This window comes from Kryptolebias marmoratus, linkage group LG18 (genome assembly GCF_001649575.2).
Source record: "Kryptolebias marmoratus isolate JLee-2015 linkage group LG18, ASM164957v2, whole genome shotgun sequence".
Taxonomy (NCBI): domain Eukaryota; kingdom Metazoa; phylum Chordata; class Actinopteri; order Cyprinodontiformes; family Rivulidae; genus Kryptolebias; species Kryptolebias marmoratus.
The window spans coordinates 11875437-11900807 of NC_051447.1; the positions used below are offsets into that span (position 1 = coordinate 11875437).

General features: G+C 37.5%; 1 protein-coding gene across 4 annotated transcripts in view; it reads left to right on the forward strand.

The window, feature by feature from the left end:
• chchd3a (coiled-coil-helix-coiled-coil-helix domain containing 3a) overlaps positions 1 to 25371 on the forward strand; it is a 63658-nt gene that overhangs the window by 11721 nt on the left and 26566 nt on the right. For all 4 annotated transcript variants that reach the window (XM_025005684.2, XM_025005683.2, XM_037981292.1 and 1 more), the window contains 2 exons: positions 8865 to 9045; positions 24062 to 24145. In XM_025005684.2, coding sequence (XP_024861452.1) covers positions 8865 to 9045; positions 24062 to 24145 — 265 coding nt within the window. The remainder of the gene's footprint in view (positions 1 to 8864; positions 9046 to 24061; positions 24146 to 25371) is intronic.

Below are 25371 nucleotides of genomic sequence, written 5' to 3' on the forward strand. Positions count from 1 at the left end.
TTTGCAAGTAGTTCAAAGTTTAAACTGATATTGTTGTGAATCTTTTGTGTAAACTTTATCTTCAAGCAAACGCCCCCCAAAAGAATATCAACGCCCCCTTTTTGAAAATATTGCTGCCAGCGCCCCCTGTCATCCTCTCAACGGCCCCCAGGGGGCGGTACCGCCCCCGTTGAGAAACGCTACTATAATAGATGGACATGTTATAACATCAAAAAGAGTTATAAATAAAACAGTTTTTATTTGGCTAAGAAGGTGGTATTAACTTAGCACCTGATCTACCACTTAATGCCTTATTCAAGGCAAAAGCAATGCATCACTTTCAAGAAATAAATTTAAATTTTTTTATTTATTTTTAGATTTTTTTAGAAAATGAAACTTGAGCAAATACTGATGTCTAAAAATGAACTAATTACAAACTTACAGTATGTCCAGTTTTTTTAGTTCAGACCACAGTAAGATGCATTTCATTCATTTAATTTTTAATTTTACTTTTGTAAATGATAGTTTTGGTCTGGTTATGTAAAAAATGATGCTGTAAAACTGCTGTAGAGTGGAAATACAGTCAAACTGTAGACTAGCCAAACACCCAAATGATTACGGAAAAGTTTATTTTTAGAGTTTTACTGTACTTAAAATTCCCTAAAATTTGATACTTTATATTTCATGTAAGTTTATTTTTTTGTTATTGTTTTGGTTTAAAAAAGAGAAAAGAAACAGATACAAACAAACTGTAAAGCAAAGATTTGATAAGTTCCTAACCGAAGTTGAGCAGTCACACTTGCAAGCGATTTAAATTTTATAGTGTGTTTTTGAATTATTATTTTTGCTTAAAAAATGGGTAATGGAAAGTATTCCTTCATTTTGTTTTATGCAATGTCGCTGTATAAAAAAAAAAATCTTGGGATTTTGAGGATTTGTGGAGCTTCGATTAGGCACGATTCCATCTGTTTGGCTGTAGGGCCATAAATGAACTCCAGAGATCTGGCTTTGCATATTTTGCTCTGGCAGAAGTGAAGTAAAGGCTTCTGAGCCGAGAGTTTATTTAGGTGCAGCCTAAACTAATTTGTAGAAAGGAGCGGGTGCAGAGAGCAGATTTGCCTCTGCTGCTTCTCTGTGAGGCATCAGAGCAGAACAACTCAGAAAAGGATGAGAGAGAAGGTGGGATGAGGGTAAAAGAACTCTTACACCAACCCTTCTCTTCTCCCTCAGCCTAACACATATTTTGTTACTGTACTGGTTCTTCTCTTTTACTTTTCAAGACACTTTCCTCCACTTTGCACCTCATGCCTTGTTAATTCAACACCACCTTTTTTTCCCCCATTTTTTGCTGTTTTTCTCAAAACATTCCCTTTTTCTTTTGTTTCTCAGTCCTGTTGCTTTATCGCTCAGTCTGGTTTCTTCTGTTTTAGTCATGTTTCATATCTTTTATCAAATTATTTTCTTGTGCGTGAAAGCTCGTGTTTGAAAGTCCAGCTCTAACACTCAAAGGTTAGTTGTTGTTGTGAAACTTCTGCCCATTATTTCAGCATGTAGTCGAGCAGGCCGTTTTGGCCTGTGCAGTATAATTGCATGTCAGACTTCTGAGTGAGAACACTGACCTTCTCTGAGCTTCTGCATTCCTTCTCAGTTAGGCAGCCACACTAATAAATTCTTTATTGGGCCAAAATCAGATACAAAGAGTCTAGCCTATAAAACCATTACGACATAACCAGAAAACACAGAACATTTTCAGCTCATTTGCAAAAGGTTTGAAAGTGTTGAAGTAAAAAAAAAAAAAAAAAAAAAAAAGGTTTGATTCTGTCTGGAAATTGTGAATCTTCCTTCAATCTGAACCAGGAACCTTGCACTACATTTAGACTTAACTTCATTATGTAATCAAGACCATTCTAAACATAGTTCTGTCTTGGAACTAAACATCTGTCACACAGCAGCATTGAGAGGATGATAAAATGGTTATATTAATACTTTGTTCAAATTAGTTAAAATCAGAATTGTATGATTTGTGGTTAAGTTAAAACCAATATCAAGAAGACAAATGTCGAAATTTTGTTAAATTTGCTGCCCGCAGCTGGTTTCATAAACAGTTACATTTGTTCTTTTTGTTCAATCCATTTCATTCAGTTTAATTGTGTTTATCTAATGCTATCAACTTCGAGTTTAGCTTTAAAAGACATTCAGATACAACACAGGATGTTCACATTCAGTCCTCTAAACCTATACCACTCAACAAAAAGGCAGAGTTGATTTTTTAGATTTGATAATTAAAGGTAAAAGTGACATTTTTTGACTGAAGGTTATGGTAATTATAGTACTTATATTGTTGAATGGAGTCTAACAAAGAATTCATACTTTTTTAGGTATTTGTAGGTTGTTTCCAGTATTATGTACTTCAAGGAACAACCTACCAGTATCAGTTTTCAAAAACTGCATCCTGGTGTGGTGTATGGTCACAGCACACCTAAATATAAGTTTATAGAAACTGCAATCTGATATGGTGTACGTATGTGTTCATATGTGTGTGAGCGTGTGTGTCAGGGAGAGTGCATACAACCATAAAATATTCATAGCCAGCATTCGGAGACATTATTTCTACCATCAATATTGCATTGGGCCTTTAAATGCTTTTGTTTCAATGCACCTGGGTTTAGCCTGCACTGGTATGGAAGCTTACCAGACATTCTTTTTCCCCACTACTGTATTGAAACGCATCTTGTGAAGATGAAAGTTGGACAACAGAAAGCATAAAATGGGTGAGGAGATTAGGTAGGCGACATGGCATGACTGATGGGAAGTAAACACGAGATAAGACAGAAGGCTTTAATTTAAACAATCTTTTTTTTGCTGTGGTACTGTTGCAAGGATAATAATGTTCGCCCTTTGAGAACTTTGTGATGATGGCTTAATGGATTTGTCTTTTGCAGTTTTGATCACAACTAATCATTTTTGATCATGATTAAATACATTCATTTACAAACCAAAGCTTAACTTTGAGTATCATATAGTACTTTTTTTAAATAATGACATAAACATTAGAATTGTTTGTATAAAACTATTATATATTTGTAAAGTAAAGCACTACCCTTTTTTTCACAAGTTGACACAATTTCCTGAGATCTTAGTGAAATATTTGAAATGCCACAGGATTCTATAAAAATACAATACAAGAGGTTCATTAACTACAGCCAGTTTCAGTTTGCTGCCAGACAAGTTTGAGTTTGGACAATCAGTAATGCTTAATAACCTTCAGAGTACAATATTTATGAGAGAGCATACAGTACCTAGACTGAGAGCTCCCACTCATACTTACCACATTAATAGAAAAAAAAAACTTGACTGGTAACAAGTAATAGTGGTCTCTTTTTTTTAGGCACAGTCTTGTTACATATAGTTCATTAAACTTACCAATGTTGAAGTAATGTAACTGCCAATGTGAAATGGTCAACATTCTGAAATCATGTCACATTTCTGTCACATATACTTGCACCGGCAACCTTTTTAGGTACACCTTGCAGGTCCTGGGTTTGGCACTCTATTGCCTTCAAAACTGCCTTAATTCTTCATGTCATACATTCAAGAAGGTGTTAGAAACATTCCTCAGAGTTGGTTCATATTGACATGATAGCATCACGCAGTTGCAGCAGATTCAATCTCCTGTTCCACCACATTAAAGGTGATAGAATGGCTGGAGATCTGGTGACTAAATTTTATTGGTGTCCAGTGATTTGAGAAACATCAGACCAAGCACTATTTTTCTAATCTCTTATTATCCAATTTTGGTGAGCCTGTGCAAATTGTAGCCTCGCTTCTTTGTTTGTAGCTGCCAGGAGCTGCACCCAGTGTGGTCTTCTGCTGCTGATCATCTGCTTCGAGGGTGAATGTGTTGTGCGTTCAGAGTTGGTATTCCGCATAACTTGTTTGAAAAGGAGTGGTTATTTGATCTACTGTTGCCTTTCTATCATCTTGAACCACTCTGCCCATCTCCTCTGACTTCTGATATTAACAAGACGTTTTTGTCCACATGAGCTGCTGCTCACTGGATGTTTTGTCTTTTACTGATCAGTCTCTGTAAACCCTAGAGATGGTTGTGGGTGAATATCTCAGTAGATATATGTAGACCAGTCTGTTTGGTACCAACAGCCATTCCACATTCAAAGTCATATAAATCCCCTTTCTAAATCATTCTGAGGTTTGATTTGAACTTTAGTCATCTTCACCCCGTATAGAAAGCCAAATGCATTGAGTTGCTTCCATGTGATTGGCTGATTAGCTATTGGTGTTAACAAGTAATTGAACAGGTGTACCTACAAAAATGACCTATGATTGCAGGCTCTATTCTACTCTATTTTGTCTACAGTTTTGAAGCCAACCTTAACAACTGCTGTGCATAAATGTTTATTTTGAAATGACAAAATGTTCTTGGTACTGATTAACCAAAAATGGTAAAGTGGAATTTTCAAACTCTTACCAGACCAAAAATGGTAAAGTGGAACTTTCAAACTCTTACCAGGAGAAAACAAATTTGTCAAATGCCAGTTAAATTTGGGTTTTCTTGTGAGGTTATAATCAAATTAGAGGTTTTAGAGGCATTGTTAGCTCATTCTTTTTAAGTAAACTATACACATGCTGTTTAAAATTCTGTCAAAAGTAAAGGTAAAACCAAAAGAAACAGAATGGTTTTTAACTTCCCACTTCTAAGATGAAATAAGTGTAGGTACAAGAAAATCAAGGTGGCCTCAAACAAAAAGCCAAGGTTGTGTTATTTCTAGAGAATTTAAGGTGGTGGTCATTTCAAACACCTACAAATGTTGTCAAGCTTAGACAAATTAATATATTTTTATATTATGTCCTTTTTTATGAACCCTTGTTGAAGGTCACCTCTTAAAAGGCAGACAAAATTCAACCAAATGTGTTCCTTTTAAATTAACGATACCTCCCTTGTTCTGTCTTTCTATCTTTTTGTTTTGAGACTCAGTCCAATGAACAATCAAAACAACTGTTAATTAGCCAAGATTATCCTTCCCTTCTCAATGCCAAGCCAAAAAAAAAAAAACCACTTATCCTCCAAAGGCACAATACTTTTCTTTTCTCCTGCTCAGCTATTGTCTATTTGCTCTCTCTGACTGACTCAACCATTCTCCGTGTCAAAGCTCCCCTTTCCCTCCCAGTGCCAATCTTCTACAGTCGAATGAAAAATGCGTCCAATATCCCAGAGACAGGCCAATAATGACTGGAAAGCAATAGAGGTGAAGCAGACAGATAGCATCTAGCTAGTGATAGCAGTCTTTGCTTGGGTTAGCACTTGTGAGAAAGTCAGTAGTTTTCTGTTTTTTCAGTTCTGTTTATTTTCTTAACCCCCTATCCTTTTTTTTACTTGACCAGATTTCAGTTTTTCCCAAACAAGTGGCTTTTTTTTTTAGATTTTAGAGAAACAAATCTGTTTGGTGTAACAAAATATGTGTTTTGGAAATGTCGTTTGCTTTTAGCAGCACTTTGTATTGCCCTGTTGCTGAAAAGTGCTATATAAATAAATTTGACTTTGACTTTTGACTTTAAACGTGGCAAAATAAAATGATCTATTCCTGAAATCTGTGCTGGTTTGTATTTAAAGCACTAGACTAAAATTAAAACAGCCAATTATGTGTGTTTTTGATCTGCTCTAGTGGCAAAACTTTCAGAGCATCTGTTCAAACTGTCTTGTAGTTTAGATAAAAGCGCATTTGTTAAAAGAAAAACCTTGACATGTCAAAAGGGTGAATTTGCTGCTTTTGCTGACCCATATAAGTACCATCCAATACCATTTTCAAGAAAAAAAATGTTTACTCTTCGTTTTTAGTCGTAGTTGTAGCAGTAGCTAAAGCAGTAGCTAAAGCTTCTTTGAGTAAAGGTAGCTTAGATGCATTAGCAGTGCACGCAGGGAGGCGTGGATTGTGGGGGAAATGGTGAATGTAAAAGGCCATTAGGAGGCTCCCCATGTGTCTGTGTGTGCGTGAGTCAGAGCCTGATGATGGATGGAGTGTGCTGACGTGCGCAGCCCAGTGGACTGTGAGACTGGACATGGCTGGTCTCTCTCCGTCTCCCTCCATCTCTTTCTCCCACTCTATGCTTCACTTCCTCGGGGCCACACATGTCATGTCGCCACTGCTCACGCTTTCTACTTACTTTCACTCTTTTTCTCTCCTTTTTTTCTCTTATTTCTCCTTGCTCTCTGACATTTAGTAACATAGCATGGCAGATTTAAGACATCAGGCATACTTCAATTATGTCTAACTGTCATCGAGTCTAAGCTGAAGGTATGTAGGTGAGCTGCTTTAACTCACCTGTCCATCACCAGTCGTCACTATTTATATATTGCCTATATTCTCAGGTGACTGAAGACATAAATGAGTTTTTCTATAACAGACAAAAATCTGTCCCTTTGACAGATTATTGTGTGCTTGTAATATGTAGAATTCCAGAGCGAAGGTGTAAAACAAAACAAAAAAAAAACATTTTTATTATTCATGTCTGTAATTATATGCTCATTGATTGTACTTTTAAATGATCATGATGATCAATGCTGAAACCTGGGTGGGCTGTAAACAAGTTATATCTTTTGTGTTTATAAAGCTTTAAGACTCAATGAAAATGAACTTCTGTCATTAAGTTCAGTTTTGAAAGTACTAATGTTGTTCAACATTGTTTCCATTGTAGCCATCTAATATAGGACCACAACTGAGATTCAAATGAATAAACTGTGTATCATATCATTCTCCAACCTTGGAAACGCATCACACAGTCATTTAACATTCCCTGTCACTCTCAGGCATCATCCCTCTCATCAGCTGTATCTTTTATGAGCTCCCTGCATCTTTCTTCAGCAGACGTTTATGAAGATCCTTGCTGTCTTCATTCAGTCTGTCATAACTCATTCCGGTGCTCACACTCTGTTCTGTGTTTATTGTACCTTGCCACTACTGTTTGATTTCTCACAGAAGATCACTTTTAGGGGTTTCAGGGATGTTCCGCCTTATTCAATCAAGCGCACTGTCACCAAATAGGGAGTGTGTTGCTAGGCAACTATGAGAACCCAGTGGCAGGGTTCAAATGGTGGTCCTGTGTCTGCAGAGAATGTGCTGCCTCCGTCTACACGACGGCTTCACGGAATTGATCATTTCTATTGATGGGTAAACAGCTCTCCTGTGTAATTCTTTGCAATTTATATAGTTTTCACATTCAAGTTTTTCTTTTTAAAACATTACTCTTCAGTGTTGCCCCGCTTTTTATTTATGCAATACTAAGAACAGGTAAAGAGAAACAAACTACATCAAAATGGAAATCAATATACGGAGATACTCGTCAGGAAGTTTTCTACAGTTTGCTACAATTTCAACTTAAATGATGAGAGCCAAGGCAATCTTTTGTTTGTCTGCTCTTAGAAAGCGCCATTTTTGTATTTTTTTTTCTTCTCTGTGATACATAATGACATCTTGAAAAGACGTTATGAATAGGGGCATTTCAAAAGAAGCTATTCCACAATAGCTCAGTTGACACTGTATAGAAGAGCACCTGCATTTAGCATAAATGCAATACAAAAGGAGAGACTTTTTAGATTTTAGTTTTAACTCTCAAATCAACAGAGAAGAACTCCTCTGTGCCTCTGACAGAAGAACTATCATTATTGCCTCTTGTCAGGATTGAGGCTATTTCCTTTTCCAGCCATCGTCTCTCTGCCGCACTGAAAAAAGCAGTCTGCAGAGTTCTGGTAAAAAGGTCTCACCGTAGATGCTTCTTAGAGTTCAAGGAAAATAAGGGTGGGAACAAAGATGCACACCAGTAACCAAGAGAAAGAAAACTAGCACGTTGAGAGAGGGTGGGCCCAGCTGCCCTGTAATTCTTGCTGTAAGGAAGGATGGAAGAGGTGGTTCAGGCAGAAAATACTGCAAGAATTCCTCTTTTGACTGATACTCAGGTGTCAGACAGGATTCCTTTTACCAGCTCTAGTTGTATCTACACATTGCAGCAAACAGGTGTAGACACATCATTTATAACAAACTGTGTTTTTGCAAACAGTTTCACCACAGTGTTGATGCTGAGATGATACCTGATACATGGTGACTAAACCCCAGATATTGATTATGTGGCATTACTAATAATACTGGGTATTTCATTTGGTATCCTATAGATGGTGTTTTTTTTCCTTTTACACTCATTTAAAGCAACCATACTCTGCCATCACATTGTTAAAATTGTTGCAGATTGTAACTGCAGTTTTGTCTAAACAACAACACAATTAGACAAAAACTATATTTTCATCTTCTACACTTTGAACCACACAATGGAATATTCAACTTTCCTGAAACTTAAACAGTTCCTCAGTAAAGGAGACATTGTAGGTGCTGTGCTATTAAACTTCCAAAACTCTAATACAGTTTATCAAAGAAACTGTTATTGAAGTTGTATTCATACCCAAAGGAGCTCAAACAATGGGTTTTTGATAGATAGTGTCAAGTCTTCCTCACAAAATTGAAATGGGAATCCCACAAGGAACCATTTTAGGTTCTATCCTTTTTAGCCTGTATATGTATTTTATGTATAATATAGTGTGTTTGTGTAGTGTCTGTGTAGTTTAATTGTTATTTTTAACCTTTATGTGACCAGGCAAGTCCCAATGAGATCATAGATAGGGAGGCCTGGGCCTGAAGGCAGCCTAACATGCATGTTTTAGCCTCTTTTTTTAAATACTCTTGTATAAAAAAAAACAGGTTTCTTTAAGTGGCTTAAAATGTTTTGATATTGATTGTAGAGATTGTTCAGGATTTGAATGGTTTTTAACGTTTTGGCAACCATTTAGACCTGTAAAAATGTTTGTCTTTGATTGTGTCCAGGTTTGAGGCAGAGAAGGCCCGAGCATCAGCACAAGCTCAGGCTGAAACTCAATCACAAGTCCAGGCTGAAGTGTCCAGGATGTTGTCTGCAGAGCGGGCCTTGACCCAAGAGAGTCTCCAGCAGGCCGTTCTAAGAGAAAGGATCACCATTGAGGATGACAGGCTCCGAGCACAGCTGCTTGTAAGTGGTTTCACAAAACAACTTTGGATTCTCATTCTTAATAAATTTCACAAAACCAATGAGTTTCCTATGGAAAGGTTACCTGCAGAATAGAAGTGGTCACAGCTAAATTCACAGTTAACGCAAAATTAAACCCGCATTGTTAGATTTTATTTTTGTCAAGCATTTGAATGGATTTTGAAGTAAAAAAAAAATTCAAGTTGATCCAGTTGAAAATAATACATTTAGATTTTGTAAAAGTTAAAAGAACTTATTTCTGCAATCAACAGCTGGTTCGTTTTTTTTTCTGTTGTTTTGACACATCTTTGGGCATCACCAAATTTAGTTTCCTGTAGAATGAGCTCTAAGACTGTTAGAACATAACCCAGCTTTTTGGTATGTAATTAAACTTCATTATTAGCTCAGTTTAACTGTTGTTTGAGTACAAATTATTTCAACAGACCCTATTGTAAGTTTAAAAAGATGTGTTTATTTCTGTTTTGTTAGGGTCAACATGTTAGTAGCCACTCCATCTTGCTGTTTCTCTCTTTTATCTGCTTTTGCTTTTAAAAATATTTCTAGAAACTATGTTTTTAGTTTTATAAAAACTAATTACTTTAGCTATTGTTGGCTTCCTGGATATACAATAAATGTTTCTGTTCTTCCTTTCTTTTTTCCACTTTTTCTGGATATGTGCATGCATGAGTGTATGTTTATTGTTCATTTTGCAAAGAGAATAACAAACATCCAAATCTATTATAAAATATCTGTTGGATGATTCTGCACCACGAGCTGTGAAGTGGTTTAAATTAGCAGGCAGTGGATTTTTGGATATTCACTCTGTGCCTGCAGAGGTTTCCTCTTGGTGCGATGAATCCCCTCTCACTGTCAAAAGACATGGATTAGGTTAATTGTCAGTTAGGCGGGTGTGAATGTGAGCGTGAATCGTTGTCTCTCTTTGTGTGTCAGCTGTTTGATTGACTGGCTCTTGCTCAAAGTCAGCTGGAACAGGTTCCTGCCACATGTGATCCTTTAAAGGATAAGCATATTGAGCTGATGGATGAATGGAAATCTGTGGCATGTTATCAAATAGGCATTTTAATTGTTTGACCTTGCAAGCACAAACTCACTAAGGGGGTGCAATTTGTAATAGGACAAGTTCCATTTCACAGTCACAGTCTCATGCTCAGAGTTGTACCTTTTTGGCTCTCATCAGCAGGGCATGGTTGGCACAGCAACAGATGTTTGTGCTATAAGCAGTAATTGCTGTAAGCAGTAATTCATAGAAGTGCTTCGACTTTGTCAACTCTCGCTGCCAAAAAAGACACACACAAACAGTAATTTTCAAAGCTGCTTCCATGTAAAACAAACTCAAAAGACTTTCACATTTCATTGTAAACATCATAAAGTCATACTGTAAGTAACATTTCTACTCTAGTTCAGTATTGTCCTTGTCCGAATCCCTTCCTGTTCATCCTGCTGTTGTTAAGAAAAATGCTCTCATTTTGTTCAGCTTGTGTCTTTATTTCCTCTAAATTGCCCTAGTAAACATTTTCAGATGAACATTCCCACCACACGCAGGCAGTTTGTTCTCTAAAAAATACATTTTCCCTGGAGTGTGGCCGCTGTTTACAAACCTACGCTATTGATTATATAGCTCATTTCACACGCTTATTGCAGTAATAGAAAAATTAATCATTTTGTTGAGAGAGTAGGAGCGACACGTTGATGTGATTCGTAGCCATCGGACAAGTATATGAAGAATACCTCATTTGGAACGGGACTATGATTGAAACAAAAGGAGATGGACGAGCATTGGTGAGGGGGGAAGTCCATGATTTGATGTTTTTCCCTTCAGTATCTGTGAAGAAAACAAGTTTGAGCCGTAGGTTGTAATTCTGAGTAGGAAAAAGTTAGGGACACTGACGGCAGGAGACAGAGAAAAGCACATGAGAGTAACACGTGCTTTGTACATTTTTAGTTGAATGTGTGCAGTCAGTGGTGTTTTACTTTAGCGTCACAGAAAGTTCCAATGGTTAATATTGCCTGAATCTTTCTAAGTATGTTATTTATTTATTTTTTTAAGGAACCCTTTCTACTTTGAAGCCATTTCTTGCATCCCTAAGGCTAACCCCAGACCATTAGCAGCCTTTATAACTACATATAGAAAATGCTGTTGCTTTGGGTTCAGACTTATTCAGCTAAATAGTCGTTTGTTTCAGTATTTGACTGTAAGTTATGTTTTCTACCAAACTTAGTTGTTATTTTTCCTATTCTTTATTTTCTTACAAAAGACACGTTGTCAGAGGTTTTGCCGTTTTAAATCACACGCACGGTGACTCTGTGTGGTAATTTCTTCCATAAGAGCGTTCTTTGGAGTGCTGAAGTTTTAATAGAATTCGACGGGTGGAGGTGCAGCGCTGTTTGCACCGCTTATGTAATTGTCAAGTCGGCCGCTGCCACACAGCCAATATTCTTTTCAACTGGAAATTGCCTTTTTGCGTTTTTAAAGACAGCCTCTCACCGAAGACTTCTCCCATTCACTGTCATTTCACCGTGTGTTTGTCAAACTCCAGGATTGCTCGCTACCCATTGCAAACTCATCTTTGATGAAACATAAAATGTGTTTGTCTTTTGTGTGTACATTTGCATATGTGTGTGTCTCCATCTGCTGTCCTTTATTCTGCGTCTTTTTGCTCTAGTTGTTGTTGTTGTTCTTTCGGCTGCTCCCGTCTTCAGGGGGTTGCCACAGCCAGCAAACTCGCACTAAAGATTTGGCAATTGTTTTACACCAGATGCCCTTCCAGACGCAACCTGGGCTCGAACCTGCAGCTGATTACAAAACCGTGGCACAGACCACCGAGCTACTGCAGCCCCCCTCTTTTCGCTTTAGTGTGAGACCTAATTTCTTTTTACTTAAAAACAGCATAAAGAGAAACTTATAAGGAAAAAAAACTTCTGATAATTGACAGTTTATTTTTTTTTTGGTTGCCTGTTTTCACATGCCATCCTGCAAATAAAATAAACATTATTGTACATCACACAAGCATCAGTAATTGGAAGGTGAAAGTAGTTTTGATTGCTAGGCCAAGTCAATAAGGTGATTGAGTAAAAGCTCCGAGGAGAAGTTATGGCTTGCTGTACTAAGCACATAATCTGGTGGCCAATAGTGCTTTAAGAGGTGATTTGTATCATTATTTTTCAAGCAAACCGGTTTTCACCTCATTATAGAGGTTTTACCTATAAATCCCTAAGCAATTGATTAATCTATTGGAAAAATTTACATTGTTTGTACCTTTTTTTGGTTGTTGTTTTTAAACAATATTTAGGTTGTATTTCACTCTACAAAGTATTTTACATGCAGACATTCATTTACATACACTTACTCCAATTTTCATGCTTGCACTAAACCTTCAAAAACATTTAGATACAGTGTAGTGTTGGAATTAGAAAAGCCTGTTCAACATAATCAGTTTAGCATGTTTTTCTTCCCTAATGTGAATTTAGTTTTAAAGCCAAAACACATATTTTAATCCAATTACTGCACAGGCTTGACTGAGAATATTAGGAGTTTTGTTTTCATTTGCTCCCAAAAATTGATTAAAAAAAAGTGAACGTTATGAAATGGTTTGGTTCTGTTCATTTACTTGTTCATTCCTTCACCCACTCTTCTTGTTGTAGAACAAAATTAGAAGAATAATGCATTGATTAGGTTTTTCGTCTGTCCGTGTAGAGGTGCATTTGTGGAGTACCGTTGTGTTTACTTTGTTTATTTAATAATGACAGACTATAGAAGCAGAATAAAGTGAGCAGATGTGACTTAAAGCACACTAAAACCAGTCTTATTGTTCTTAACACCCATCAAAATTCAAATGTAAGTTAAAAGAAAACCTGTGTGAATTGAGAAGTTAGATATATTTCCTATAATGAGAACAGTTGTTTATAGAGAAAAAAAAGATCTAAACTAAAATTACAATATTGATGCCGTTAATTGAAATGAACTTTGCTCACGTGTTTATTGTGACAGGAAAATAACTCATCTCCCTGTGGCAGCTGTGCTTGTGTTCTTCTTCCAGCGTGGCATTGATTTGTCCCTCTCATTAAGATACAGGTCACGGTGAGTGGTGGGACCCCATACGTTCCCTTCGTCTTTGCTCACAATGAGGGCAAGGCTATGAGCAGTTATGCCTCCCCACGCTCACCTATAATGGCCATAACCTTCACAACCACGGCTGCACCAATTACACTGACATGCACTGAAGAGATTTGCCCCAAGACATTGGCTTAGACCAAGATTGGGTATCATTTAGTTTTTATTGATTTAGTTTCTGGTTATTTTGCTTTAAATTGTTATCTCAAATGTATTGTGGATTCAACAATTGCCATATCATTAAAGTGTCAAGTTAATAATTTCTCAAGAAAAACAATTTCAGAAAGTTGTAAAAAGTCACCAAAAATAAATGGCTCCTAATTTAAAAAGGCAAAAATAACTAATACTACAAATGATCTATTCTTTAATCTAAAAGTTACTTGTTTTATAATTTAGGCAACAGTTTTTTCAAATAATTTTCTGTTTCTTACTCTTATTTTGTCAACTAAATGTGTCCTGCTTAATGTTTATTACCCTCCAAGAAAATGGATCTTAATTGCCTTATGGTTTCTTGATTATATAAAGAATACATAAATGCTTTGTGATAAATGCCAAGTGTATTGAGGGTGCTGGATGGTTTGTACCACCCCGGTGGGAATGCTTTTCTCTCAGCCATTCCCTTTCCTGTCAGGCTGACTGGCAGCAGCCAGCCAGCAAGTCTACCGGTAATTGAAACTTCACACCATTGTAGGCAGGGGTGTTTGTTGTCATCGCCAGTAATGTTGGGTTTCCAGGGTTCTGTTGTCTGAAGGGAACACGTTCAGCATCAGTGGTCACACATGTAATGCCGCTCAAGGGGAACCAAAATAACGAAAATAGGAATGAAAGCGTAAACATGGGGTTTTGTGTCAGTTAGAAGCATAACTGAGTTTACGTTTTTTTCTAATATTACATGATAGTTTAACCCTCATTAATATAAATATAATAATAATGACTACTGTTAAATAATAGACATGCAAAAGATCTTTTATGAGTAGGCCAGAAGCTTCATTTGCTGGATTACAGTGGCTATGTTCAGCAGAGTTTTGCAGATGATTGTGAAATGCAAATAGTCACAGATTATTTCATTCTTTTGTCATCTGCTTCACTGGCAATGTGATGACTGTATTTACTTTCTTGTAAAACTGATGACAGCCAAGTGTAGAAGAAGAGTGAAAAACTTATCAAACCTGAGTTTAATAATGAGACAATTAGTGTTTAATTGCAAACAACAAATAATGAGCAATTATATTTACCAGTTAACAGTGAAATACAAAGAAGTAACATGTATATAAATTTACTGTCACTGTAGTCCTATCTTTAGGTGCTGACAGTTGGAGCGTTTTGACTGAAATATTTATGCACACCCGACACATACAAGTTACAGAACTTCCTTATCCCCAGTCTATGTCCATTTGTCAGTGCACACATCTGTATTTTAATGAAATCATAGACCTCCGCCATACCCTCTTTTTATTTTCAACAATTCTGCTCCCCACAGAACCATGCTGGTCCATTGTTCAATCAATCACTCGCCATAGCTTCTCACCTAGACACAAGCTCCAACCCTCAGGCAGACTTTTCAATCAAACCTAGAGTCATCAATCTTTGCTCGCTCCAAATAGTGGTTTGGGTGGAGTAATGGCTTTGTCTACTACTAGTAACTGGTCCAAAACACTTAAATCTTACATTTGCTTTGCTGTGTTTTATTTGGCACCTTGACATTTTCATTTAGGGTTGCTCTGCCAAATTTAACAGTACAGGATATTCAGTTTTTTAAAATTATGCTGGAGTTTTCTGTTACTTACTCTACTCTCATTTTTATCATTTGGTTGTTAATTGTACAATAAAACATCTTAGATAGTACGTTTTAGGTAAAACTAATGTCTACACTTAAACACTGTGTAGTGTAATTTTAGTTTAAATTTCTGCAACAAGATAGTTTATTTTCTGCTAAAAACCTTTCTAATTGGTATTTTAACTGTATTGATGTATATATTTTTCCTTTTAACAAAATAAAATTAAATGTTCAGTTTAAAAGTCCTCAAGTTTTTACTTAGAAAAAGAAAAAGAAAGCATCCGAAATAAGTATAACATTCTGTTACGCTGTTTAGCAACAAGTGGGTGAAAATTACCAGCTCAAAGTTATTACAAGAAATCCTTTGTTAACTTTATAATAGTATTCAGCCTCCAAAGGTTTAAAATTACCATCTAAACAAACTTAAAGTATTTTTTGAAGTTTTGGCCACAATGAGTAAAATTTGTTCAAATGAAAAGAACATATGAGTAGGTCCTTATTGCAGCACAATCAGGCTCAAGTCCCAGCCCTGTAGTTGTTTAGCTTTTTTCTGTTGCTCTTTTTTTTTTCTTTACCAATTTCAGCTTTCACAGCAAGGGGTAATAGCACATACCAAGAATGTTTGTTTGCTTTTTTCTCTGAAATGCACACGCTTTCACACACATACATCATGTCCATTCTGTCAGAGTACACACTCTTCTTAAAATGTGTTCTATTTGATGCTTGGTTGCCTTGAAAATGACTTTTGGTGAAGCTTAACATTTTTAATGCAACAAGGCCCCCCCACCTGCTCTGCTCACCTTGGAAGTCCTCTCAATTCCACCCCTCACAGAACTGCAGTATCCAGCAAATGTCCTGCTTTTTTAGAAAATATTGTGTACTTCAATTGCATTTTAGATACAGACGACTGGCCCAGCTTGATAATGGCTTGACAATTTAGTGTACCAGATATTAAAGGGAGACTTGCTGAGTTAAGAATTGGTGCCTGTTGGTGGTATTTTAAAGAAATAGTAAAGAAAAAAATGTATCTCTAAATAGGTCATTTAGTCACTCCGCAATAACGTGTAAAGACAATTGGGTGCATAAAAGACTTTTTTTGTAATACAACTTTAAAAAAAAAAAATTGGAGACAGTATCCTCCAGGATAAAGAAAAAACAAAAATATGTGCTATAGCCCTGTAGTCCAGATCTGTTTCTAGTTTTAAGCATATGAAGAAAAGAAAAAAGAAAAACCAATAATGATAGAAGTTTTGTTTGTGCAAATGGTGCCTCAATTATTAAATGCTTGTGAACAGTCAAAAGTAAGCTTACATGAGCAGATATTTGTGTATATACCACCTTCTGATAGTTTCCTTCAGTGTTTTGTAGTTGTCGCTTTCTTATTTCTTCCTGTTTTTTTATATTATTAAAACAGACAATACATAGAGTAGAATACATTAAATAGTTCCATGAAGTCCACTTAACCATCCCTCACACAGTGGCATCAGTTCTCCACCTATGCCTAGGTTGATGACCAGATACTATGCCAATATTGGGGTTAGATGTGAGGTGAGGGTCTAATTGCCTTGGCCTGTGGCTGGCAATCTGTACCTGGCACTCAACCGTTCAGGTAATTGGTTCTACAAGCTTCCAACAGCAGGGCTGGGGTATAGCGGTGCTTGAGCTGATGGAAAGTACTGGTGTCAGGAGAGCCTGTTTCTGACAAAAGGGCTTGTTCTCTGACATTATAGGGTAGTGTATGTATTTATTCAAATATTCAGCCTACTTGGTTCATTTATTTATTGTACATTTTGAAAAGTAAATCAAAATTATACCATATCTGTATGGATAAATAAAAGATTGATGAACACTGATTTAGAGCTATTTCAAGATATGGATTATCTATCAAGATACAGCCCCAAAATACACAAGGATTAATATCGTATTGCTCAACTCCAATTTGAACTTTACATAATTACTAAGTGTTAATACTTACTTTGGAATAATACTGTTTACGAAACTGGACTATATTTGTAAAAAAGAGGTTGATGGATTAGAAGGGACTGTGTTTTTGCTGACAAGGGCTGAACAGACAGAAGCTGAGACTTCTAGTTTTATCATGCTTGTCAAGGCCACCTGCTGCTGGGGAAAATGAATATGTATTAACACCCAGCATGGCTACACATAATGTATAGTATGTCCAGTCATAATCATGCAAACCTTCAACTACTTATTTATGCATTCCTATGTCTCAAACATTGCTGATTCAGGTCAGAATTCACAAGCCGCTGGCACATACACACTGATAAACCAGGCACATGCCACTTGGGTTGTCTGTGGGGTCCAACGTCAGCAACATATCCTGAGGGTGTCTCTCCTCCTCTCTTTTCTTTTGTCTTTGCTATAGGTTGTTACACCTCATGTCTCCCTTTAACCAACTCTCACTCTCATTGCCTCAGTACCTTAGGAACATCTGTCGTCCAAAGCTTGTATAACTCTTTCTACTACCAGGTCAGTCAGTGTGTCCTTTGCCATGAAATAAGGTATTTTTCTGCCATTGACTTATGGTTCTGATTGAGTAGTTCCACACTTTCCTACATATATGTATCTGCAACCTTTATTCAGACAGTGCACTCTTACAAAGAAATGTGGTCAGGAATTATAAATAAGCAGAGATTCTTTGTCCAGAGAAGCATAAATAAATTCAGCATCCATTAAAAATAGGAAAGGCTTATCCATATATTTTAATTTAAATTCTAAGGTTTCTTTCTTTCTACATCCCAGTGTTTTGGTAACAAACCCACAGAGCATCATAACTCCTGCATCTTGTGCTGTGTGTTGGACATGACAGATGACTCAAGACCTCCAGAGGTTTGCTCCCCAGGGCCCTGAATAAAGGCAACTCCAACCTCAGAATGATCAATCAATCAGTTTACTCCGCAGGCGCCTGATCAACCAATTAATCAATCTTTGAGCTAGCAGATGTTGCTGCTGTCCCTCCTTTGAGGATCTGGTATTGAAGTGGTAGCAATGATGTCTCCAACAAAGGCTGAGGGGCTTGAGATGTCTGGAAGTAGAAAGGGAAGTAATTTTTCATCTATCTATCAGGATTTTAAACTTTATTATCCAACCACTTCCAATTATTTTAAAATCTTTTAGATTTTTACAATGCTAAGTTTTTTATTTCTTCATGTACTAATCAAGACATGTCCTAATTGTCCTGTGTATGTATTTGCTTATACCAAACTGATATACTTCTTTAAAACAATGTCCTCAAGAGATGTAAATGCTTGACTGGGTTGTCACATCTGCCTCTGCCTTATCAAAGCCAGCTGGCTCAGATCAAACCCTGAGTCAGCCTCTATCAATGAACTGCAGACCCTAAAGACACTTTGTCTTAATTTGCTCTTAAACAGTCAGCAGTTACGATTCATTTACAAAAATTGAGACACCCACTTTTACCGCCTACATTTCTTGGCCTTTGGTCCTTGTCCTGGGCAGGTCTGCCCTTTGACCCTGCTGGTCATTGTGTCATCTTTCAGTGTGTTAAAAGATCCCCAAGGAGGGTAATTGTTTCAGCAGCAACTTGTGGTGCTAGTGCATTTTTATCCACAACGAGGAAAATTTAACTTAGTCGGCCACTATTTACTTCCACAATAACAACTTTATTTACCTTTTGCACTTTGCTATTGCACTTTGGAGAATTACAGAGAATTTCTAATGAAGAGTGTCTAGTGTTGGAAAATGTTTTACTGTATTTAATGTGATCTGTTCCTTGTCTGTTTTGTTTTAATTTAAGTAAATTTAATTTGAGGGTGCCATCAATTAATTATAAATGCATTTGATGTATTTTCATTTTTTTTTGTGCTGCATCTAGTAAACTGAGAAACAAGTCAGCTTAGATAATTTATGTTTTTCAAAATACAGATCAGGTATTAGGTGTAAAAGGTTCTAATTTATGGTGCTTGTCTGCACCTCAGGGAGCTTGAAACATAGCACTTGTTGGACTGCCAAACAGCATCTGAACTCTGTATGTGAATGAGTGTCTGTCCTTTGATGTTATCAAAGTTAAGCCTATTAACTGACCGCACCATAACTGACATGATTACATCGCCCAATAATAGCTAGCCATGAATTTAAAGTGTTACTGGTGCTCAGTGAATCCCCACGATGCTTATTAACAAGTTGAAGTGAATGACCTCCAATGGAGTTTTACAACCTCTGCAACCAAGACTTATGTTTTACTAGAGATGTTAAGGATTAAACGATTACTGCCCAGTAAGGTGAGGTGATATCATTTTACACCATCACTTTGAATTGATCTGATGGTGATAGCTTTTGAAGATAGAGCTACTGTGCCTTTTCAGGCTGTCAGAGGGCGAGCCGAGTTTTGTTATAGAGAATGTGTCTGAATAAGTTTTCAGTATGTGAACGTCTGTGTATTATTTCATCAATGCAAAAAGTATATACCATTTTTTTGTATAAAGCTTTATTCCTCAGGTCTTTTAGAGTAAAATGTACCCATAACTGTGAGAAGAAACCCACTCTCCTTCCAGCTCTCTTGTCATCCATATTCCTTTCACACATTGAATTATCCCTCTACTCTCTGTTTCATCCTCTCTACCCTGTGAACCTTTCCATCCCTCCCTCCATCCATCTCTAACCTTCCTCATGCCACCTACACCTCCACTGTGCTAATTAACACCAGAGCACAGTCGCATTGTGATGCCCCTTGACCTCCTCCCTGCCAGTGGGATTGAGCAGGACTTGGAAGCTCACGGCTTCAGTATTAGTTTGTCATAGACTCCTGTCGCACACGAATGTGATAGATGGACCCTGGTGAGGCAGCTCTGACCCACCGTGCTGCAGCGCTCACTTGAATAGTGTGAGGGAGCATTGATTATGATGCCGCTCGTGACAGGGGTGAATCAGGGCTGAGATGATGGTTGCAGAAGGGGGGAGACAAAAGTAACCAAGGTTATGGATGAGGGGCAGATGGTTAATGTGATGAGATTTGATTTGTGCTCTGTTGATCTCAACATCTTGCAGGATTATTTTCACCTATCATGATTTATAAGCATCTAGCAGGCACAGTGAAACAGAAAATCTTCACATTTTATTACATTAGAGAATCCTTATCATTGAGATGTGAAATGAAAAAAACTTTTGTATGTACAGAACTGCTATGAGTTTTTCTCATGATGAATAATGCCAAGTTATATTTGTCTGGAATTATATATATTTTTAATATAATAAAAATACAATGGTTTAAGTCAGAGCTTCTTAACTTCTCAAAGTTGTAGCATTGTAGTAACCTCATACATATTAAATGAACTGCTTTGAGAAAATACCTTTTTTTTTTGTCTGGTGCATTGAGATTTTACTGTAATCTTGTTAAAACATCAGCGAAAAGTGTGCCTATATAATGCAAGTATGTGAGCGTGATCTTTCATATAAATGTTTTTATTCTAGCAGAGAGAGCCATAAGCAGCCACACAAGCTATGGTTTATACATATACTGCATGTACAGTCTAATACTGCTGACAGATAAGAGTTATTTTTATTTCAGTCTCTTGGAAAAGGTTTAAAAGAAAAAAAAAAGCAAATGTCAGAACATTTTAGACGAAAAAGCAGGTGTGTGAAAGAAAATAGTCTATATGGGAGCAATTCAGTGAGAGAACAGCCGGTGGGTGGGAGTTAAGGGGAGGAGGGCTGATGCAGCAAAATCCACCTGTTCTCATCCCTCTTCTATCCTCCCTCTCCTCAGCTCCTCCCTGCTCTTCCTCCTCCTCCTCCTCTTTTCCGTCCCTGCACCCAGCTCAGACTGCGGCAGTCAGCTAATTAAAAAACATAGTTGTCCCTTAATTATTCAGCGGCTGGCTAATTGATATTCACAGAGGCGATCACCGAGCCTAAATGATTCGTTTAATCTGACCACCGCGGTCTCACTTTCAACCGCGTGTCACCCTCAGCCATTATGCTACTGTACTTAGGAAAAGACAGGCAGAAATGGATAGAATGTAGAAGTTTGCTGTTAATGTGGCTTCCTGGGCTGCAAATAGAAACGGTTTTGTGTTGACTCCAGAGGGTTGGTGCCCTTGTAATGGTTTGTATTTTTAGTGGGGTATTTTCAGTGTGAGTCAGGGGTTGCTGCACAAAAAAATTAGACACAGTAAGGCTGAATGTGAATTGACCATCTTCTGAGTTTTTATTTATAGTTTTGAAATGTTTGTGTTTATCAGTATAGAACTTGAAATTTATTTAGTTTATGAGAAAAACTATGTCACAACTGTAAACTTCCAACTGTTTAGTTTTCACATTTTTTAAATAACTTCTGGTATTTTTTCTTGCTTCTTTTTAAATCTATGAAGACATACTTAGCCCAAACTCAGTGTTGGATCAAAGAGACAGTTTTCCATTTCTGACACCTCATTCATAAATTATCATCTCTTTTTCATTGTCTGTCTGTTCCCTCAAGTTCACTTCCAGTTTCTTGTCTGACTCTGCCTTTCTTTTCCTCCTCCACCCCCAACCATTACTCGAGCTCCCTTCCTTCACCAGCGACCACCTCCTTATTAGGGGAACAAAAGGTGGATGGGCAGTGCTGAAGCCTGTCCCATTGTTTAGCCCTTAGTATGATTAGATTATCTTTAAAGTCTGCTGAATGGGACTAATCAGTTAGAGGTAATCCTGACATAATGTGTGTGTCTGAGCCTGTGTGTCGTCAAAGAGGAGGGCCAACCTGCCTGCATGGAAAAGGAGCACATTCACTGGTGCATGTACATGTAGACACTCACACGGGTCCTCACAAAAGTGAATAAAAAAAGAAAATCCCTTGGTACACATTTCTGTCGCAACCTCTCCTCTTTTAATGAGCCCTTTAGTCGCGCCTTCAGCACACATTTATCTCTCCACCCGCCTCTGTGGGTACAGCTGCTCAGGCTGCTACGTGTGCATGTGATGATTTGTGCACTACAGATCAGTTTCTGAGCTATTGTTCGCCTCTCTGCATCTGCGTACATGTTTTGTCTTTCCTCGCAAAGCCAGAGTCTTTAGTCACCACCTACCAGCGTAACATTGAGTTTGGACACACTTGTGACAATATACCAACCCCCTGCCAATAATCTCCCTCTTCCCATCATCCCTTATCTCTTCAACCTAAATTGAGCTGTTGTGGGGGGGGCAGTTTTCTGGCACAACAACATAATTCAGTCTCTTGAAAACTTTTCTATCCTATCCTAGAGGCCATGATTACAGGATCAGAATCAATAACAGGCCCTATCTAGTGGAATAACTGCACTCTTTTAAAGCTATTCTTCAGAGCACATTTACCAAGAACTGTCATTTAAATATAGATTTGACTTACTCATTGTGTAGTGCATCCTTTTAGCTTTTGAGTAACACTTACCAAACAGTAACTCTGCTTGTAAGTATACACAATAGAGACAATGGCTTGACCACAACAATGTTTGGGAAGTTAGGTTGTGTTGAGGACATCAGAGACAGTAAAACCTTGGTCCTGGTGTTGTTTTGTGAGCCAGGAGGATAATAAAGTGTTTCCCCAGCGTTTGTTTTATTTACTGTGTCTAACACCATAAGGAAGGTGTTTGACTTTGTGAGAGGGTTTTGGTCTTGCATCTTGAAGGGGAGCTTGGAGCATCCCCTTGACTTTGAAACTTCCCCCATTCGTCTCATGTGAGCACAGCTCCTCTCTGTGACTTCTCATTGTGTCTCATCACAATGCACAGAGCATACAGTTTAGCCTCCAGTGTGTTGAGGAGCAGAACACAGATGGTTATGAGGATAGTGATTGAATAAGGCAAGGCGATTTTTCTCATCCATTGTTGCATTTTCTTTATAACTTTTCTTCTTTAACTTTATGTAGTGTTTAAAGAGAAAGCTTTAAGGCAATAACCTTTTGCCTGTTTTCCACATAGAATAATTATTTGCAGTAATCTGGTATATTACTCTAATTACACTTAAGCATACACCAATGCTTTGTAGTTCCACACCACATAGGTATTCTGAATATTGGTATAGGCTTATGTATTTGCCAGTGAGAAAGTAAACTGTGAGGCTGAAATTCATTTATTCAATCAAGCCAGTCACTGCTGGTTTTTGAATACCAAATTGTCCCAAATGTCACTTGAAAGAAAAGTATAAATTTGTATTTCTTTACACTCATCTTTAGTTCAATGCTTTCCTATTTCAGGAGCTTGAACTGACGTTGAGTGTAGTTTTTATGAGACTTTTTCCTCACTGTCTTTGATGGAAAAAGTTATTTCTCTCTACGTTTTTAAGGTTTTTTTGACATGATACAGTTTTTCTATTTGCCAGTATTTTACTCACTTTTTTATTCACTTTTAATGCATTTTAGAATTATCAGTGAGAAGTGATTTTCACTTGTTTCTAAAAGTTTACCAGAAGAGAAGTAAATTTATGTTAATCAGTTCTTTATTACAGTTTTGTTTATAATAAGTTCTTGCTTTGCTTCAATCTCTGTTTTTCTTATATGTTTTGTATTCTCTTACTGCATATTTAAAACACTCTTCAAATATTTTATTTGTTGCTGTCATAATACTTCTTGGTTTTAGGTAATGATACAAAACTGAACAACTTCACATTTAAAGTCTAGCCTGTATGTTGCCTGTTTCCTAAAAAACAACCCTATTATAGCGTTTTGGTTAGCCTTTGGGCCTCAGTCACACCTTGATAGTGTTTTTTCCCTCAGTCAGGGCTGCTATATCAAGTCTTATCCAACCTGTATATCACATAGAAAGTCAGCCGTACGTTTAGTGAAGGTCACAGAAGAGGGGAGGACAGTGAAGATAGGTAGGCTGGGTAAATATATATGGCAGAACACAAAGCTTGTTTGCAACAAGAAGTGATGTTATCTTCTTGGCTTGATAGAAGAAGTTGGCTGAAGAGCAAACAGAAGAGGACATAGAGAGCCTGCCAAGGCATGATCAGGCTCCTTCTCGTTGACGCTTGCAGATGTATGCACATTAAAGCTCCTTAGTCATTGTCATGTGTAGCTATTATTTTGTATGAGAGTGCTACTGTGATCATTTTGGTAAAGAAAGATTTTCCTTTCTTGTGTGTACGTGTATGTCTGCTGTACATGTGTTTAGGCCAAGCAACTGGAAACCAGGGAAGCCGATCTGAAGAAGCAGGATGCTTTCTACCGAGATCAAGTGGCCCGACTGGAGGACAGGGTAAGGAATATGTTGGGTTTTTTTTTCTTTATGTATTAGATGCAAATCACAAAAACATTAAACCATTGTGTGAAATAAGAAAAAAAACTGAAGAATCTTTCAAATTCTGTGACATTCTTCTAACCATCAATTGTATGCCGAATCTTTTGTTTCTTGGTCCTAAATTACTATTATCTGTCTATTAAAGTTTACTTTGGTATTTTTCATTAAAAGCAGTTATAAAATTACAAGAATGTCAGGTTTAATGAAAGCACAAAATAAAAAAAAATTAGGAATGACTTCAGATTTGGCACAATACTATATGTATATTATGGAATACTGTAGTACACTGCATACATGCTGTCACATACACAGATATGGACTACACAGAAAGAAGCCAGCATCCACAGTGTGATTAGTTATCACTGGGTTTGGTCAAATCTCACCGCATTTTTTCTTTTTATTTATCTTACTGCCACACTGTGTTTGTTATCATCCTTTAACTGAAACTCTGCGTGCATCCCCCAGTGCGCTGTGGGTTAATGTCCTTTAACCACTATTTAGTTTTTTTTTCTTCCCCAGGTTTTAACCTCTGTTGCTCTGCAGGATAAAAAAGTTAAATCTTATTCATCCTCGTGTGTTTTTGTCCCTGAAAATGACATTACCCAGATGGCATGTGTCATACTTCTGTCCTGTGTATTTGGACAAGGGTCAGCTGACCTCCTTAGCACACTTCACATGACAGCACCATACTGGTCTTTGTGAGAAATGGCTCCAAGGCAGAGGACTAGGGTCAAAGGCACTGTTAAAAACGGGTAAAAATGATCCCTTCATGCAGCTCCCAAATCCTAAGTATCTCAGTAGGGATATTGTGTCCTGTTTAATGTGCTTAAAATTATACCATCATGCTGGGAAGCAGTTTTTCACCTATGGAGAGTGCAAAAAGTCAAATGGTCTTCAAAGTGGAAGCCAAATGAAAATTGCACTGTTGTGAAGACACTGTGGGTGGATAAAGGCACTCACATATTACTAGTCTTAGAATCTAACACAAGTTTAAAGATGGTAAAATATTTTTGTCTTTATTCCAATCACATTGTTGTGACTTGATTGTGTGTTCACATCATTACTTAACCCTCCCGTGGCCTTCGGGTCAAATTGACCCAAAGTTACAGAGGCTTCTCTACCCCCCCCCCCCCCCCCCCCCCCCCCCCCCGCCCCCCCCCCCCCCCCCCCCACCCCTCCCCCCT